The 17,379-nt window shown below is 38.9% G+C and overlaps 1 protein-coding gene across 3 annotated transcripts in view; it reads right to left on the reverse strand.

Annotated features, from left to right (window-relative positions):
- Positions 1–1,507: 1,507 nt before the first annotated feature.
- ALG5 (ALG5 dolichyl-phosphate beta-glucosyltransferase) overlaps positions 1,508–17,379 on the reverse strand; it is a 50,826-nt gene continuing 34,954 nt past the window's right edge. For all 3 annotated transcript variants that reach the window (XM_003913775.4, XM_009191784.4, XM_017951186.2), the window contains 3 exons: positions 14,994–15,145; positions 4,206–4,291; positions 1,508–1,720 (listed from right to left, as the gene is read on the reverse strand). In XM_003913775.4, the coding sequence (XP_003913824.1) occupies positions 1,605–1,720; positions 4,206–4,291; positions 14,994–15,145 (354 nt within the window). In that variant the 3' untranslated portion in view covers positions 1,508–1,604. The remainder of the gene's footprint in view (positions 1,721–4,205; positions 4,292–14,993; positions 15,146–17,379) is intronic.

The raw sequence follows: 17,379 nt of genomic DNA on the forward strand, positions 1-17,379 counted from the left end.
CCCAGCTAATTTTGTATTTTTAGGAGAGACGGGGTTTCTTCATGTTGGTCAGGCTGGTCTTGAACTCCCGACCTCAGGTGATCTGCCTGCCTCGGCCTCCCAAAGTGCTGGGATTACAGGCGTGAGCCACTGCGCCTGGTAAGCCTTCTATTTTCAAGAAGCTAATTGTCTACTGCAGATGTGATATTATCGCTGTTGTTCAAACTACTGGAGAGGAGTCATTTTTAGCTTACTTTTCCACTCAAAAATGTTTTATTCAATGCACTGCTGAAACTTTCTACTTACATGATCCCCAGTTTTCATACCTTCAGAAACTGAAGGCTATAGCAGAGTCATTAGAGAGTGTGGGCTTGGGATCCAGACTATGCAGGTTACAATCATGAGTCCACTCTTTCCTAACTGGGTGACCTTGGGCAGGTAACCCTTTTGTACTTCAGTTTCCTCTTCTGTTGTAAAGGTTAGGTGAGTCATTATATACCAAGTACTTAGAACAGTGGTTGGCATACAGTAAACACTTACTAAATGTTAAACTATTACTAGTTTGTTCTCTAAGTTGGCAGAAACAATCTGATTTTGGGGTTCATTATTTTATAATTGCTATTAGTTCTTGTAGTATCTCAAAGACAGAAACTTCTGATGTTACTATGTAAATATATTAATGTTAAAAAATTGATTGACAGGAACTCCATCACCCAAGCTGGAGTGCAATGGCACGATCATAGCTCACTGTAACCTTGAACTTCTGGGCTTAAGTGATCCTCCCACCATGGCCTCCAGTGCTAGAGATGAATAAGACTATAAGGAAATGGACACCTTTGTGACTAAGTCTGTATTCTTGCCTTTAATGTATAATTTCCTAAAGTTTCATAGGCTGAAATATAGGTTTCTTTGATTTGGATAAATTTATATACATTTAAACTTATACCCTAGCTTTGTTTTTAAATCTCTGAAAACTGTTACATGATTGTAGTTTCTATTTAAGTTCATGAGAGTTATGGGCTGGGTGCGGTGGCTCAAGCCTGTAATCCCAGTACTTTGGGAGGCCGAGACGGGCGGATCACAAGGTCAGGAGATCGAGACCATCCTGGCTAACATGGTGAAACCCCATCTCTACTAAAAAAATACAAAAAACTAGCCGAGCGAGGTGGTGGGTGCCTGTAGTCCCAGCTACTCGGGAGGCTGAAGCAGGAGAATGGCGTGAACCCAGGAGGCGGAGCTTGCAGTGAGCTGAGATCTGGCCACTGCACTCCAGCCTGGGCAACAGAGCAAGACTCCGACTCAAAAAAAAAAAAAAAAAAAAGAGTTATGCAGGTACTTTAGGGTAAGAATCACTTCTGTCTACAAAAATTATGTTTCTCAGAATTATAATGATAATAAAGCTAAATAAGCAAAAGAAAATCTGACTTTTTAAATAAACATCTTTTAAAAACCATTTATATCCAAAGAGATATACAATTTTTTACTTACGGGAAGTTACTTCTTTAAAATTATCAAAAGGCAGACAATGACAGGAAGTTGATTCCAGCTTTACTTAAAATTTTAGTTTCAATTGAAATGAAATGTGACACTGACGCATATGAACACAACTGAAGACTGCAAACAACCTAATTCATTTTCCGAGTTTGCTCAAGCCTCCAGGCACCAGTCATATATCGAAGTCGTATAAAAAGCAGGTCTTTGCCCATTTGTAGCCAGCTCCAAAATGGAACTAATTTAGAACCTGCAATTTAAAAATAATTAAAAACAAATTAGTTGAAATAAACTCAGCAGAAAACATATAGTTTAAAGTCTACATGTTGTGAGCCTTTAGCACCTTAATTTTTTTAAAATCATAGACCAAAAAGTTAAACAATTTCAAAGCTGAAGTGAGTGGAGTGGTTTTCTCTAAAAACAATAACAGAAAATCTTGAAGTGAAATAAAACTTGAAAGGATCCAAACAGTGAAAATTTCATACGGCTCTACTATAGAAAGGAGGGACTGCCTATGGTGAGGGCTCTAGAAAAGTCTAATAAAAAACTACTCACTGAGTGCTCATTACTGAAAATAATTACATATGAAACAAGTAAAGATACAGCATAACAGATAAATATGATTATTTCTACATAAATCCAATCTTAATGATAAAAAATAAAGCCTATGATCAGACTTAAGATAATTTTGTCCAGACCTCTTTGTCTCAGGCTACACAAGAACACCAGCCTAATTAAATATCTGATCCATGCGTATCACAGCAGATTCTTTGTTTATTTGAGACAAGATCTTTCTCTGTCACCCAGGCAATCGTGCAGTGACACGATTATGGCTCACTGTAACCTTGTAACCTTGACCTTCTGGGTTCAAACAATCCAGTCATCCTACATCAGCCTCCCCAGTAGCTGGGAGTACCGAGGCACGCACCACACCTGCCTAATTTTACAATTTTTTTTTTATAGAGATGAGGTCTCACTATGTTGCTCAGGCTGGTCTCAAACTCCTAGGCTCAAGTGATCCTCCCACCTTGGGCTCCCAAAGTGCTGGGATTACAGGCATGAGTGACCATGCCCGGCCACAGCAGATTCTTATAACCATTACTTATAGTATATACTTGCAGATAAAGAAGTATCAGGAGGAAGGTTTAACATTTCATTATCATTTTAATTATACTTTATATTTAAAGAAGACCTTTTTCACTGCTCTGAATTTATATAACAGCTTTCTTCTGAAAACATTACCACCAAAGCACTGTAGAGATATTGTTTATCAGGGCCAAATACTATCTTCATCCCACAAACGAGGAAGTTGAGGTACCTACAATTCATATTACAATACGACTATCTCTGTAATGCAAATAAGCAAATGACTAAATATAAAATGGACTTTTACTTTTCCCCACCTCATCTTCCCATAGAGTCTATGTTGGCCAAAGATCAACACAGATCAACAGAGTTGATCATGATACCCCTGAGTGATCCTTTTATCTGCTTCCCAATCCCCTTTGATTCTAGGCAGCAACTGTGGCGATGAGCTAAGATTTTGTAAACTCAGTTTGATTCAGCAAGACATAAAGAGGTTTGAATTCATTCTAGACCATAGAGTTTGTATACTCTCGAGACTGGTTCTTAATCTTTTTCTGTCCCTAAACATCTGAGGTTACAGAGCAATAATGGTTTACTACAACAAGGACTCTCACCAGAAGAGGTAGACTTTGAAAAAGTCTCCAGTGGATTATGTTAACTGCTCCCACACTGTGAGTTAATTTAGGTTCATTCTAAAGTAAGGAGAAAACTAGAATATGTTTAAAATTCTATACAGCCAGAGCTGTCTAAGCCTTTTTAAATAGGAATTATTAAGATTTATGATAGATTTCAAGTTATTATAGAGTTGGGATCTTTATATTTTTGGATATATGTACAGATATAGTTTTAAAATGGCTCTGAATTGACTGTGGACATTTGGAGTAAAAACACTTTTATTTATTTATTTTTAATTTTTCAGATGGAGTTTCACTCTTGTTGCCCAGGCGGGAGTGCAATGGTGCGACCTTGGCTCACTGCAACCTTTGCCTCCCGGGTTCAAGCAATTCTCCTGCCTCAGACTCCTGAGTAGCTGGGATTACAGGCGCCTGCCACCATGCCCGGCCATTTTTTTGTAATTTTTGATAGAGACAGGGCTTTACTATGTTGGCCAGGCTAGTCTGGAACTCCTGACCTCAGGTGATCCACCCACCTTGGTCTCCCAAACTGCTGAGATTACAGGAATGAGGCATGGTGCCCGGCCGTAAAAAAAACTTTTATTTCTTATTTAGCTTTGCATAGTGGTTTGCAGGTACCTAATTAATATCCACCTAGTGATCAAAAAATATACAGGAAATGGTGATGCAAAAAACAAATTTATCTATCTCAAAAGACTATCAACCTTCTAACTTCAGATCACCATGACTTTGTCTATTGTAGGAAGTTTTATTGAAGTTTCTTAGACAAGGTAGTAGGCCTACTGAAGGTCCCATGAACAGATAAAATATATACAAGGCAGCAAGCCAGACGGAAGGTATTAATAGGTAATACACTCCTTGGACCCGGATCTTTGAGTCAAGACAGCTGAGAAGGGCTTGATGAGGGGAGCAAGGAGAACATTAAAGCCAGCTGACTTTACTAGACAACTGTATTGTCTGATATCTCTCGCTTTGTCTGACTCAAGACAGTCATACAATAAACAATATACTCACCTTCAATTTCTGTCCAGTTGACAGCAATTTCTGCTATTGGAATTTTAAAGCACTGTGCTATGTACAGTAGTTCTACATCAAATGCCCTAAAATAGAAAATATATTGATATTTATTTTTAAAGACAAATAGAACACAACTATATCTCTACCTTGGCATGTTTTAAAGAAGCTTACATGGCAGATATAAACCTTATACCATGAACCTGAAGATCACATTCACAGAAGGCAAATAATTCAAGGCTGAGTAGTTCAGAAGTTTCAAGTCAAATTTGATAAATTTAGCATATCACTGCATAACATTGTATCTCTATCACAACTCAGAAACTCACAGAGGTAAAACTAGCCTCATGGGTTCCAAGAAAAAATTTAATCCTGGAAAATTTCAAGATTGATGGTTTTCAATCCTAACCTTAACTAGACTAGCTCAAGGTAAAGAACTGACATTTTCACCTGATTCAGAGATAAAACAAAACTCCGAGAGGCTCTAGTTGAGATTGTTTTGCATTACTTTAGAGTTGGTTGCCTATTTTCTTCTACCACCAGAGGATCAAGATTATTTTTCTAATACAGTGTACCCAGGGCCTGCCTTGTCTTTTCTGTTCCCCTTCCCTGTGGTGTCCTGGACAATATAATATTGGCAACTGTTGAAAGTAAAAAGCTACTTTGGACTAGTCTGAAATACTCTTTGGGTATAACTAATACATACATAGGAATCTGATATATTGTCTTACTTGTCCTAATTAGTGCCGCTGCACTAATACTGTTAAAATATTTCCAGTCTAAATCTCCAGTGCATCCTTCCTTCCACTTAGGAAAGGTCTTTCTTAAAGCCTCTTTTCAGTCAGTTCCTTGGTCAAACCTGCTTTCCTTAAAGGTTCTGAATCCTGACTCATAAGTTTTCCTGGATTCTGCTTACAAAATTTATCTGAACTAGTTGCTTCTCTCACTGGCATTAAAGCTCAGGAAGAAAAGCACCATTACCTGTTAAATCTTCTTCATCGTCACTTCTTAAACTGTCTAAAGTCCTTGACTGTTTTGTTTTCATCCATGAGTCAGTCCCCACTTTCTAGGCTGCACAGAGCACAGTTCAAACTTCTAGGGTTTGGTTGTAAAACATTATTAATACAGACAAGAAAATGTCTAAAGTCCACTTATATTTGATTTCTCCAATCCCAGACAACTTGAATTTGGGAGATTTTTTTTTTTTTGGCCACAATACCATCATCATCCATTAGGTAAATAGTTTAAATTCCAACTATTTGGATAATTCAATATGAAAACTATTTTTTAAAACAATGCTTTTTCTTATGCAAATAAAATATTTAGTTAAGATGATAAAATGATTTACAAAAGTGGGTTGTAGTTTAAAACTTTCGTCACCTAGAATTGTGATACTCATGAAAAAAGAAATAATTTCAATATTAAGCCTGGTGCTTAACGCTTAACTTTCCTTTTAACACGAAAACAAAATATTAGCTAGTGGGCTGAGTTAGTTCTAATGATACTTTTGATAACCTGAATCAGATTATTATATATTATTTCTAAGGATATCAGTATATAGCTAGTGACTTACTAAATACACAAAACAATTAGTAAAAAAGAGTGGGGTGGTTAATTGAAATCACTTTATATTAAAAAAAAAAAAATCCTAGACCAAAAGGGTTTTTTGGTTTTATTTTAAACAGGGTCTTACTCTGTCACCCAGGCTGGAATGCAGTGGCGCAATCAGGGCTTACTGCAGCCTCGACCTCCCCAGGCTCAGGTGACCCTCCCACCTTTGCCTCCCAAACATCTGGGAGCACAGGCCCAGATATTCCTTACTAGTCCTACAATTTTATCTTCTCTCTTCCAGTTTTCTCCTTTTGAGATTTCCTCAATTTTATTATCTAGCCCTCTTTTTGAATTTTCATCTCTGTGCCACCATGCCCGGCTAATTTTTGTATTTTTTGTAGAGAAGGGGTTTCATTATGTATCCCAGGTCTTGAATTCCTGGGCTCAAATGATCCACCTGGGTTGGCCTCCCAAAGTCCTGAGATTACAGGCTTGAGCCACTGTGCTCGACCCAAAATTAAATTACGTCTTTCTTCCCTCTCAAACATTTTAGAAGACATGAAGATATTTATTACACATACAAAAAAAATGCAGTTCATATCACCATATTGTAAGTGTCCACTCTGTTACCTAAGCAAACATTTTAACTAAAATACCAAGTACTTCTATATAGAACCTTACATTATTAGAGGGAAACAGTATAAGAGTTATTTTCCAACTAAGATGCCTCATTTGTTTATGCAAATACGGGTTGGGCTGAGCCGCTGTGTTTTCTTTTCTTACTCAGTTCCTGGTACAGCTGTTATCTCACTAACAGATTCCTGAAGGACAAGAAGTATGCTAAGACCCTGTTAAACCCCGCAGATGGACATGAACCCCACTGCTGCCTCCTACAGCCCTACCAAAATTAAAACAACAATATGGAAAAACATGTAAGAACAAAGATGGGAGGAGATGATAATAATAATAAAAAAAAAAACCTTGGAAGTTGTAGGGAACATGGACAAGAGCGGAGGGAGAAGGGTGCCACAGAGCACCCCAGAGGCTCAGGCACTGAAGGCCCAAATGATGTCTTCAGGTGAAGACACAGGTGGGGCTGCAGGTTGGACTCACTGAACATCTAAGATTTTCCTTCCCCTCATGCCTTTTCTCTGTTGGTTCTGTGAATGCTACAGCCAGGCTCACAGCTCCTAGGCAGGATATTGAAGGACTCCACTTTCATGAAAATGACCTGTCGAAAAGACAGTGACAGTTGGGACTTTCTCACATGTGGCTCTGCTGGTTTAACCTGTAGTGAAATTTATCACTCAGAGGCTCTGCGCATGGACACAGCTTCTACGGAGTGTTTTAGTGCCATACTATAGACACGTGAAGAATGAGTCATAAAAAGAAACGTAAAAAATCAGAGGCAACAGAAACAATGCAGGTAAAGAAAATGACAAAGTTTTAAATAAGATATTCAGAGGAGGGAAAGGAATTATTCCTCCCTGGAGACATGGGATTAGTCAAGTGCCTTCCCTCTAATTAATTCCCCATCCCTAGACACATCCTGGGAAGGACCCTACCCAGTCATTTTATCTACCCCAGCTGCGGTTAAAGTGGCTGGAGTGGAGTCTTGGATACATCACACTCGAGTCAAACCCTGGATACTGCCAAAGAACTTGAAAATCCAGGAGACAACACCAGCTATTCCTGTGAACCTCTAGAGGATCTGCACCTGCTCTTCAAGCAACAACCGTGAGGAAAGTAACTAGAATGGTAGCTCCCCAATCCCATGGCCCCCCCTTGCCATATTTTTTTTTACTGTTCTCTTACTCCCTTTCACTCTCACTGCACCTCCTCCATGCTGCTGTACTACCAGTAGCTCCCCTTACCAAAAGCTTCTATGGAGAATGCAGCTTCCCGGAAATATGGATGCCCCAATGTATAGGAGTTTTTCTAACGGAAACCCCACTTTCACCGCCCACACCCATATGCCCCTGCACTTCAGGCCATACATTTCAATACCTGTATCTTTAACCTCCTTGTTAAGTTTGTCTCTTCCAGAGTCGAAGCTGTAAAACTACAAATGGTTCTTCAAATGGAGCCCTAGATGCAGTCCATGACTAAGATCTATCTACCATGGACCCCTGGACCGGCCTGCTAGCCCATGCTCCATTGTTGATGACATCGAAGGCACCCCTCCAGAGGAAATCTCAACTGCACGACCCCTAATACGCCCCAATTCAGCAAGAAGCAGTTAGAGCGGTCGTCTCCCCAACAGCACTTGGCTTTTCCTGTTGAGAGCGGGGACTGAGAGACAGGACTAGCTGGATTTCCCAGGCTGACTAAGAATTCCTAAGCCTAGCTGGGAAAGGTGAGCACACCTACCTTTAAACACGGGGCTTGAAACTCAGCTCACACTCAACCAGTTAGTAAAGAGGGCTCACTAAAATACAAATTAGGCTAAAGCAGGAGGTAAAGAAACAGTCAAATCATATATCGCCTGAGAGCACAGTGGGAGGGACAGTGATTGGGATATAAACCCAGGCATTTGAGCAGGGAGCGGCAGCCCCTTTGGGTCCCCTCCCATTGTATGGGAGCTCTGTTTTCACTCTAGTAAATCTTGCAACTGCAAAAAAAAAAAAAATATTATTCAGCCTTAAAAAACAAATTCTGTCATTTGTGACATGGATGGAATTGGAGAATATTATGCTAAGTTACGCTAACTGAAATAAGCATCAGATCCAGAAAGACAAATGTTGCATATCCTCTGGAATCTAAAGCCATCAAATTCATAGAAGCAGAGAGTAGAATGGTAGAATGGTGATTTCCTGAGGCTGGGTGGGGAGATGGGGAGATGATGGTCAAAGGGTACAAAGCCTCAGACAGGGGGAATAAGAGTTTTTTTGGAGATCTATTATATAATGTAGTGATTATAGTTAATAATAATGTGTTGTACACTTCAAAATTGCTAAGATAGTAAATTTCAAATGTTCCCACCGCAAAAAAATGGATATACATTAATTAGCTTGATTTAATTATGCCACATTATATTCACAAATCATAACATCACTTTGTATCCTATAAACATATGTAACTATAATTTGTCAATTTACAAAAAAATAGAAGGATCTACTCAGTACTCAACAAAAAGGATGAAAAAGAACTACGTTAAGGCCTAGAATTATAATATTTCAAAACACTGTAGAGAAAAAGCTTCCAAAAGGGGGTGGAAACAACACGCGAAGAGTCAAGATTCAGAATTGGACTCCTTCACAGAAGCATGGAGTGCCAAAGACAATACAGGAATGTTTCCAGAATTCTGAGGAAAAATTTCCATTTTGAATAGTTATAATCCTTTCTCTACCTAACTATAAAACAAATATGAGGGTAGAATCAATTTTTTTTTCACATGCAAGGAATCAAAAAGTTTCTCATATTTTTAGAAAGTTAATAGGGGAATGTGCTCTACTAAAATAGGGGTATAAATAAGGAAATGGAGATAGAGGATGGAGCAAGCTGTATCACAGGCCAGAGAGCAAGCAGAAAGGCAGGAGCTCCAATGAAAATGAAGAAATGCAGAATCTGTGTTTAAACACAGTGAGGGAGCCTGAACATGAGTAAGTAACAGATCTATAGTACTCAAGCAAACAAAAACCCCAAACATTTATTACCTTCAGGAAAACAAAAAGTAGTACAAGAAAGGTAATATAATCATGCTGCACTCAAATGTGAATTATCTTCACACAGCTATGACAATCAATACTGACAATAAATAATTATTTAAAAACTGTATTTGGAGTTTATGTGTGGAGGGTATACAGAACGTGAAGAGAATTTTAGTTCTTAGCATCTATTTCCTATTTTGGAAATTAATATCTAAAACTGAACAATTGAGAAATAGCTATGCAGATCCATTATTCTGAACATAAATGCAAATACCACAAAGAAATAGCAAAAAACAGCTGAAAGTGGCCACAGCTATGGAGTGGAAATTGGGGCAAGGAATTACTATTCTAAGCCTGTAACTATTTAATATATAAAATTATAACACACTGATTAAAAAGTATTCATTGAAGCAAAGTTCATTTCAAAGAAAAACACATATATATATTATTATTGAGACAGGGTCTCGTTCTGTCACCCAGGCTGGAGTGCAGTGGTGCAATCAAGTGCTCACTGCAGCCTTGACCTCAGGGCTCAGGCTATCCTCCTGCCTCAGCCCCCTGGATAGCTGGGATTATGGGCATGTGCCACCACACCTAGCTAATAATTTTTTTCTTTTTTTTTAGACGGAGTCTTGCCTGCAATCTCCACTTCCCAGGTTCAAGTGATTCTTCTGCCTCAGGGCCCTGAGTAGCTAGGATTTCAGGTGTCCACCACCGTGCCCAGTTAATTTTTGTATTTTTTTTTTATAGTGATGGGGGTCTGCCATGTTGCCTAGGCTTGTCTTGAACTCCTGGGCTCAAATGATCTGCCCACCTCACCTTCCCAAAGTGCTAGGATTACAGGTGTGAACCACTACACCTGGCTCAAGTATTTTAACTTCCATAAATGGAAAGAATTTAGGTGAAGTACGGCTGTGAAGATGAAGCTATATACACAGTTGGTTCTCCATATCCATGGGTTCCACGTTCGCAAATTCAACCAATCATGGATTGAAAATATTAAAAAATAAACAGTAAAAAACCACAATAAAAAATAATACAAATAAAATATATAAGCTGAGTGCAGTGGCTCATGCCTGTAATCTCAGCACTTTGGGAGGCTGAGGTGGGAGGATCACATGAGCTCAGGATTTCGAGACCAGCCTGGCAATGTGGCAAACTCTATCTCTACAAAAAAAATACACAAATTAGCTGGGCGTGGTGGCATGCACCTATAGTCCCAGCTACTCGGGAGGCTGAGGTGGGAGGATTGCCTCAGGCCAGAAGGCAGAGGCTGCAGTGAGCCGTGTTCACTCCAGCCTGAGTGACATGAGACCCTGTCTCCAAAACACTAACAACAAAAAACAAACATACAGTGCAACTATTTACATAGCACTTACCTCGTATGAGGTATAAATAACCTAGAGATGATTTAAAGTATATGAGAGGATATGCGTAGATTGTATGCAAAGACTACACCATTTTATAGCAAAGACTTGAGCATCTGGACAGATTTTGGTATCTGTGGGTGATGGTCCTAGAAGTAATTCACTGTGGATACCAAGGGACAACTGTATGTGTGTGTGTGTGTGTGTGTGTGTGTATATATATATATATATGTATCTGAATTTGAAGGCCAAATTTACATAAAACTTTGTAATCTATTTTTATATTTAACATACCCATTTTATTTATATTAATATTTGAATATATATACTTAACATACCTATAACTCAACTCTGCAGTTCTGAATCCAAAGAGACACTGAGAGTCTTTTTTTGAGACAGTCTCACTCTGTCACCCAGACTGGAGTGCAGCGGTGTGATCTCGGCTCACTGCAACCTCTGCCTCCCGGGTTCAAGCAATTCTCCTGCCTCAGCCTCCCAAGTAGCTGGGATTACAGGCACCTGCCACTATGCTTGGCTAATTTTTAAAAACTTATTTTTAGTAGAGACGAGGTTTCACCATTTTGGCCAGGCTGGTCTTGAACTCCTGACCTCAAGTGATCCACCCGCCTCGGCCTCCCAAAGTGCTGGGATTACAGGCGTGAGCCACCGTGCCCAGCCGATACCATGAGTCTTAACTTTAGGTATACTCCTTCACAGATTTCTAATACCTAGAAACTATTTGATTTCAGTTTCTTGAAAATTCTGAGAAAAATTTCAATGAATCCTTTAGAAAAAACAGTCAAATGTCAAAGGTGACATTTGGAAATAAGGCACAGATGTACAACTTGGTTTCTGTAACTTATATTGTTCTTAAGTCTTGATTTAAAGTGCAGGAACAGAGACGTTTAATTAAAAACCACTGATGACATATTATTGTGGTGAAGGCTATACTGCTCATTAAGCTGATACATGTATACTTGGTGGTTCTCCTTTAGAGGCACCAAATAAACATAATGTACCCTAAAGAAAAACGTGAGCAGTTAAAATTTTAAGTGATTTTTTTAAGATTTAAAATTTTAAGAAAATCCCCCCCCCCCCAAAAAAAAGAAACAACAACAACAACAAAAAAAACAGACAGGTTTCACCACATTGCCCATGCTGGTCTCAAATTCCTGGACTCAAGCAATCCACCTGCCTCAGCCTCCCAAAGTGCTAGGATTACCAGTGTGAGCCACCATGCCCAGCCATTAAGTGAGGTCAATCTTATGTCAATTAACACCAAAATAAATAAAAGGCTTGCACGTAACATTAACACTAAAAAAAAGAAAAAAAAAAAACCCCAATAATGTTCTTTAACTTAACCCCACAAGAACTGCTGTCTAATACAATAGCTCCTTGGCACATGAGGATACTAAGCACTTGAAATGTGGCCAGTCTGAATTGAGCTGTGCTGTAAATTTGACTATACAGTACAAAGAAAATAATGTAAAATATTTCAACTTTTTTCATACAGATTGCATGGTGATATGACAATATCTTGGAAATATATTGGATAACAAGTAAATCTTATCGGTGGCTTTTTACTTTTTTTAAGAGACAGGATTTCACCCTGTTGCCCAGGATAAAGTACAGTGGTGCAATCATAGCTCACTGCAGCCTAAACTTCTGGGCTTATGAGGTCCTCCTGCCTCAGTCTCCCGAGTGGCTGGGACTACAGGCACACACACCACCACGCCCAGCTAATTAAAAATTTTTTTTTTCGAGAGACAGCGTCTTGCTATGTTTTCCAGGGTAGTCTTGAACTCCCGGCCTCAATTGGTCTTCCCCACTTTGGCCTCCCAAAGAATTGGGATTACAGGCATGAGTCATCTTTTTACTTTTTAAATGTGGCTAATAGAAAATTTGAAATTACATATATGCCTTGCCTCTGTCTCATTTCTATTAAACAATGCTGCCCTAGAATAATCCTGACAGGGAAGCTTCATGATTTTTAAGTTATCAATCCTAACCTTTTATATATTTCAACAAAAACGAAAGATCCTCAACAATGAAAAACAGTATTCTCAATTTCTAAATTCTTCCTTTCAAACTGCAAAGAACCTGCATCTCTGACCCTCATCCTGGAGGCAACAGCTGACTGAAAAATAGCTAATGCAGACAGAGGGCTTTACTTCTAGAGTTGTTTCTTAGATTAGATTTTCTGATTTCGGAGTCTGTTAACTATCAGTTTATTTTTCAACATAATAAAAACACATATCTAAATTTGGCACTAAGGTACACTACTTAAAATGTTTTAATCTAGGAAAAAAAGATTTTAAAAAGTCTGAATGATAATTCTGAAAGTACATTTTTAAAAGTAATATTTTGGGGGTTATATGGCATATATTTCTAGGAAGACAACAAGTCTTTGAAAACAGATGCACAAAAGTTGTAGAGTATAAAAATGGACACATGCTGGCATAATCATGCAGATATATAACATGAACAGGATTCACAAAGAACCCATGACTAAGTATTAGTTCTTTCAACAGTATTTACTGGGTACCTGCCATGTGCCAGGCATGATAATAGATAGTGGGATATACTAATAAGTAAAATTAAATGTGACTCTTGCTCTCATGGAGAAAGATTATGCTTTAATTGAGGAAAAGAAACATTAAGTAATTACACAAATGTAAGAAAAAACTACAAATGTCATAGGTGCTATGAAACCAGCACATGGTACTGCAACAGGGTATAATTAGGGGCACCTGAGCTAATTATATTCTATTTAGAGAGTGAGGGCAGGCTACCCTAAGGAAGATCTGAAGGAGAAGGTGAGAAGGGGCTTGGTTAGAAAAGAGTCTGCATGTGGAGACACAGGTGGGGCCAAACTAAAGACCATGGGAAGCCCATGAAGAATTATAAGCAGAAGAGGTGCATATGATTGATCACACTTAAGTTTGCGAAGACCTTGTGGGCTACAGCATGGTGGTCTGGAGAAGGATGGTGTTCTGGATGGCGGTGATGGAGATGGAGAGAAATGGGGGAACATAAAAGCTAAAATCAACAGGCCCTGTCATGGATTGGATATATGCATATGGAGAATGTCAGGGCTGATGTCAGGGTTTCAGCTTCTGTACGGCAGTGCTAGCCACCTGTATCTCCAGTATATTTCAAAAGAGAGTCAGAAGTATCAAATGCTGCTGATGGGTTAAGTGTGACAGGTGATCATTTACCATGACCACTGGCTTCAATGACACAGAGGTGGCTAGATGTTACGATGAAGTAGACCGGGTGTGGTAGCTCACGTCTGTAATCCCAGCACTTTGGACGGATCACCTGAGGTCAGGAGTTCAAGACCAGCCTGGCCAACATGGTGAAACCCCATCTCTAGTAAAAAACACAAAAACTAGCGGGGTGTGGTGGCGCCCACCTATAATCCCAGCTACTTGGGAGGCTGAGGCAGGAGAATCACTTGAACCCGGGAAGCAGAGGTTGCAGTGAGCGGAGATTGTGCCACTGCACTCCAGCCTGGGTGACAAGAGCTAAACTCCATCTCAAAAAAAAAAAAAAAAGATGAGGAATGGGAGAAAATCCATATGAAGAAGGTGGGGTGAGGAGTGAGTGGGAAGCAAGAAAACAAAGCCAGTGAATATAAACCACTTTTTCAAGAGAAGGTTGCTTGTGAAGGAGACAGGGGCTAGAGCTGGAAGGGCACAGCAGGGTCAATGGAGAGGGTTCTGGGAAATATGTGATGGAGGGGAAAAGGCTGAATACACAAGAGATGAAACACATGGACAGGATTACATTTTGACAAGGTGGAAGGAGATGTAGAGGTCAAAAGATAGGCCTTAGAAAAGACACATCATCTCCTGTAGAAGGATGAAAAGAGAAAATGGGTGCCCTATTCGATTCTGATATTTCTGAGCTTTTTCTCTTTTCTTCGAAGGAAAAAAAAAGGAAGTCTAAGGAAAAAAAAATGTTTTCAGGCCATTCAATTTCTACTGTCTACAATTAGGGTGAACACACATAAGTTTATACTATATTGTTGGGTTTGTATATTTTCAAAATAAGATCCAACTCAGGAAAAGTATAAAGGCAAGATCAAGTTTACATACATTAGTGTCAATTTTGTTTAAATCTACATGTTCATTATAAATATACAGGGCTGTTTCTCATTACCTAGAATGATGGCTGGGTAATAAGACAGACTGGATACATTCCAGTCAGAAACCTACCATCGTTCAACGTGTAGCGATGAAAACGTCTGCGAAGCTGCTTCTCGAGTAAATAATTTGAACCCACACTGTGTGTCCCTGATTCCTTTGACACAAAGGAACCACACCAGAAAGTGGAACCCATACATGAGAAGAGTACGGAAGTAAGAACGCTGAAAACAAAGACAAAATATAAATGACTTTTCTATTCATCTGTAAAGGAGACACTGAAAACACCTGGTTGTAGACAACTGTATTTTAATATTTAATTGACTGGTAGATCTTACATAAGAACACCACTGTTCCATGAGCTTCACCAGCAAAGTACATTAAAGAAACAGCAAGGATGCCTACTTCTTGGAGCAGAGCAGAGGCACTAGGAAGCAGTTACTCATTTCCTGGAGGTTAAGTCAGACAAGAAAAATCACAAGACTGTGAGTGGCCAGGGCTTTAGCCTACCAGGAGAAACAGGTTAGGGGCTGCTGTGAGCAAGGAGAACATCTTGTTGACTTACATATTTTACGCTGCTTTGCCCCACTTACATTTCAGTTTCAAAAAAGATGTCAGTTTCCAGGATGTATTGACAAAACAAAACACAGATACAAGCCTGCAGGTGATACTTAACTAGTGAGAATATTGACAGAAGACATAGAGTATCATGAAGGTTATGGACTAGAAAGGAGTTTGAAACAAACACCTGGTCTTTCTAAATATGCCAGAGATCTAATTAAATACATTTAAAATATTGAGTTCTTTAATACTTTGGATATTAAAATTAAGTAGGTTTTAATCCCATCTGAAGTTTCACCATTGTGATTAATTTTATTAGTAGTAACAATATTCCATTATTCATAAAACATTGCACACTTTAAAACATAAGAACATAAGATTATTATCACTGTATTCCAGACTTTCATATTCAAGATTTAATAAAAGATAGGATCTTTTAAAAAAATAAAATAACAAAATATTTTTTTAGAGACAGATGCCTTCTGTTGTCTAGGCTAGAGTCCAGTGGTGTGGTCATGGCTCACTGCAGCCTCAAATTCCTGGGCTCAAGTGATCCTCCTGCCTCAACCTACAGAACAGCTGGGATCACAGGCATGTGCCACTACACCCAGCTCCTTTAAGACAGGCTCTTTTAAAATGTTCCTTAGTTAAGGCAAGAGACTCAAGTAATGATGCTTTACTTACGTATACAAGCAACCTATTCAGAGTCTGTAAGAACATTTAATATCTCATACTATAGGATAAAGGTCCCTTCCTCCTTTTGGCTTTTGCTTTTCAAAATTATAATGTTTAGTATCATTCTTCCTTTGCATGGCTTTTTCTATCATCATCAAATAGAACCACAGTAGAACAGAATAACACAGAAAAAGCACCAAATCAGGCCAGGGGTGATGGCTCACACCTATAATCCCAGCACTTTGGGAGGCTGAGGCAGGTGGATTACCTGAGGTCAGGAGTTCGAGACCAGCCTGGCCAGCATGGCGAAACCCCGTCTCTACTAGAAATAAAAAATTAGCCAGGTGTGGTGGCACACACCTGTAGTCCCAGCTACTCAGGAGGCTGAGGCAGGAGAATTGCTTCAACTTGGGAGGTGGAGGTTGCAATGAGCCGAGATGGTGCCACTGTACCCTAGCCTGGGTGACAGAGTGAGACTCCAACTCAAAAAGAAAAAGAAAAGAAAAAGCACCAAACTGAGCAGGCCTATATGTGAATCCTGGCTCCATTACTAATTAGCAGGGTGACCTTGAACAAGTTACTTCAACCCTCTAAATCCATTTCCTCACTGATAAAACGAGAATAATGCCTACCTCACAAAGTTATTATAAGGATTAAATGAGATTATTTTAAAGAACATAGCCAAGTGTTTGGCACAGAAAATAACAGGAACTCAATAATGTTTTTCATAAAGGAAGAAAGCTTGAAAGCTTACTTTACTCGCCTGACCACAATTTTACTTCTGTATTAAATAGGGCAGGAAGGAAAGGAAGAATAAAATACTTATCTATAAGGTATGTAAAATAAACTTTTAAAAATGATCTAGCACTTCTCATTTATCATCTAGAATCATTAGTTATGGTTTGATGTAAATATATCTTACCTCTCTAAGTAGATAGGGCAGAAACCTCATCTTAAAATACTTTAGGAATCTCACAACAGCTTGCTCAGTGCCTTCCATATAAAATACTTCCAATAAATACTGGTTGACTGATTAAACCTCCAAAAGAGCACTTACGCTTAGGAAAGGAACAAACAGAAATTGAAAGATAGAAAAATAAAAATTAAAGGTAGAATAACAACACCTATAAATTATTCTCCATGAGTGATTTTAATGTGATTTGAGTGAGCTTATTTGTTAGCAAATAAAACTATTCATGACTGCTTTTGCTTGCATGTTACT

This window comes from Papio anubis, chromosome 15 (genome assembly GCF_008728515.1).
Source record: "Papio anubis isolate 15944 chromosome 15, Panubis1.0, whole genome shotgun sequence".
Taxonomy (NCBI): Eukaryota; Metazoa; Chordata; class Mammalia; order Primates; family Cercopithecidae; genus Papio; species Papio anubis.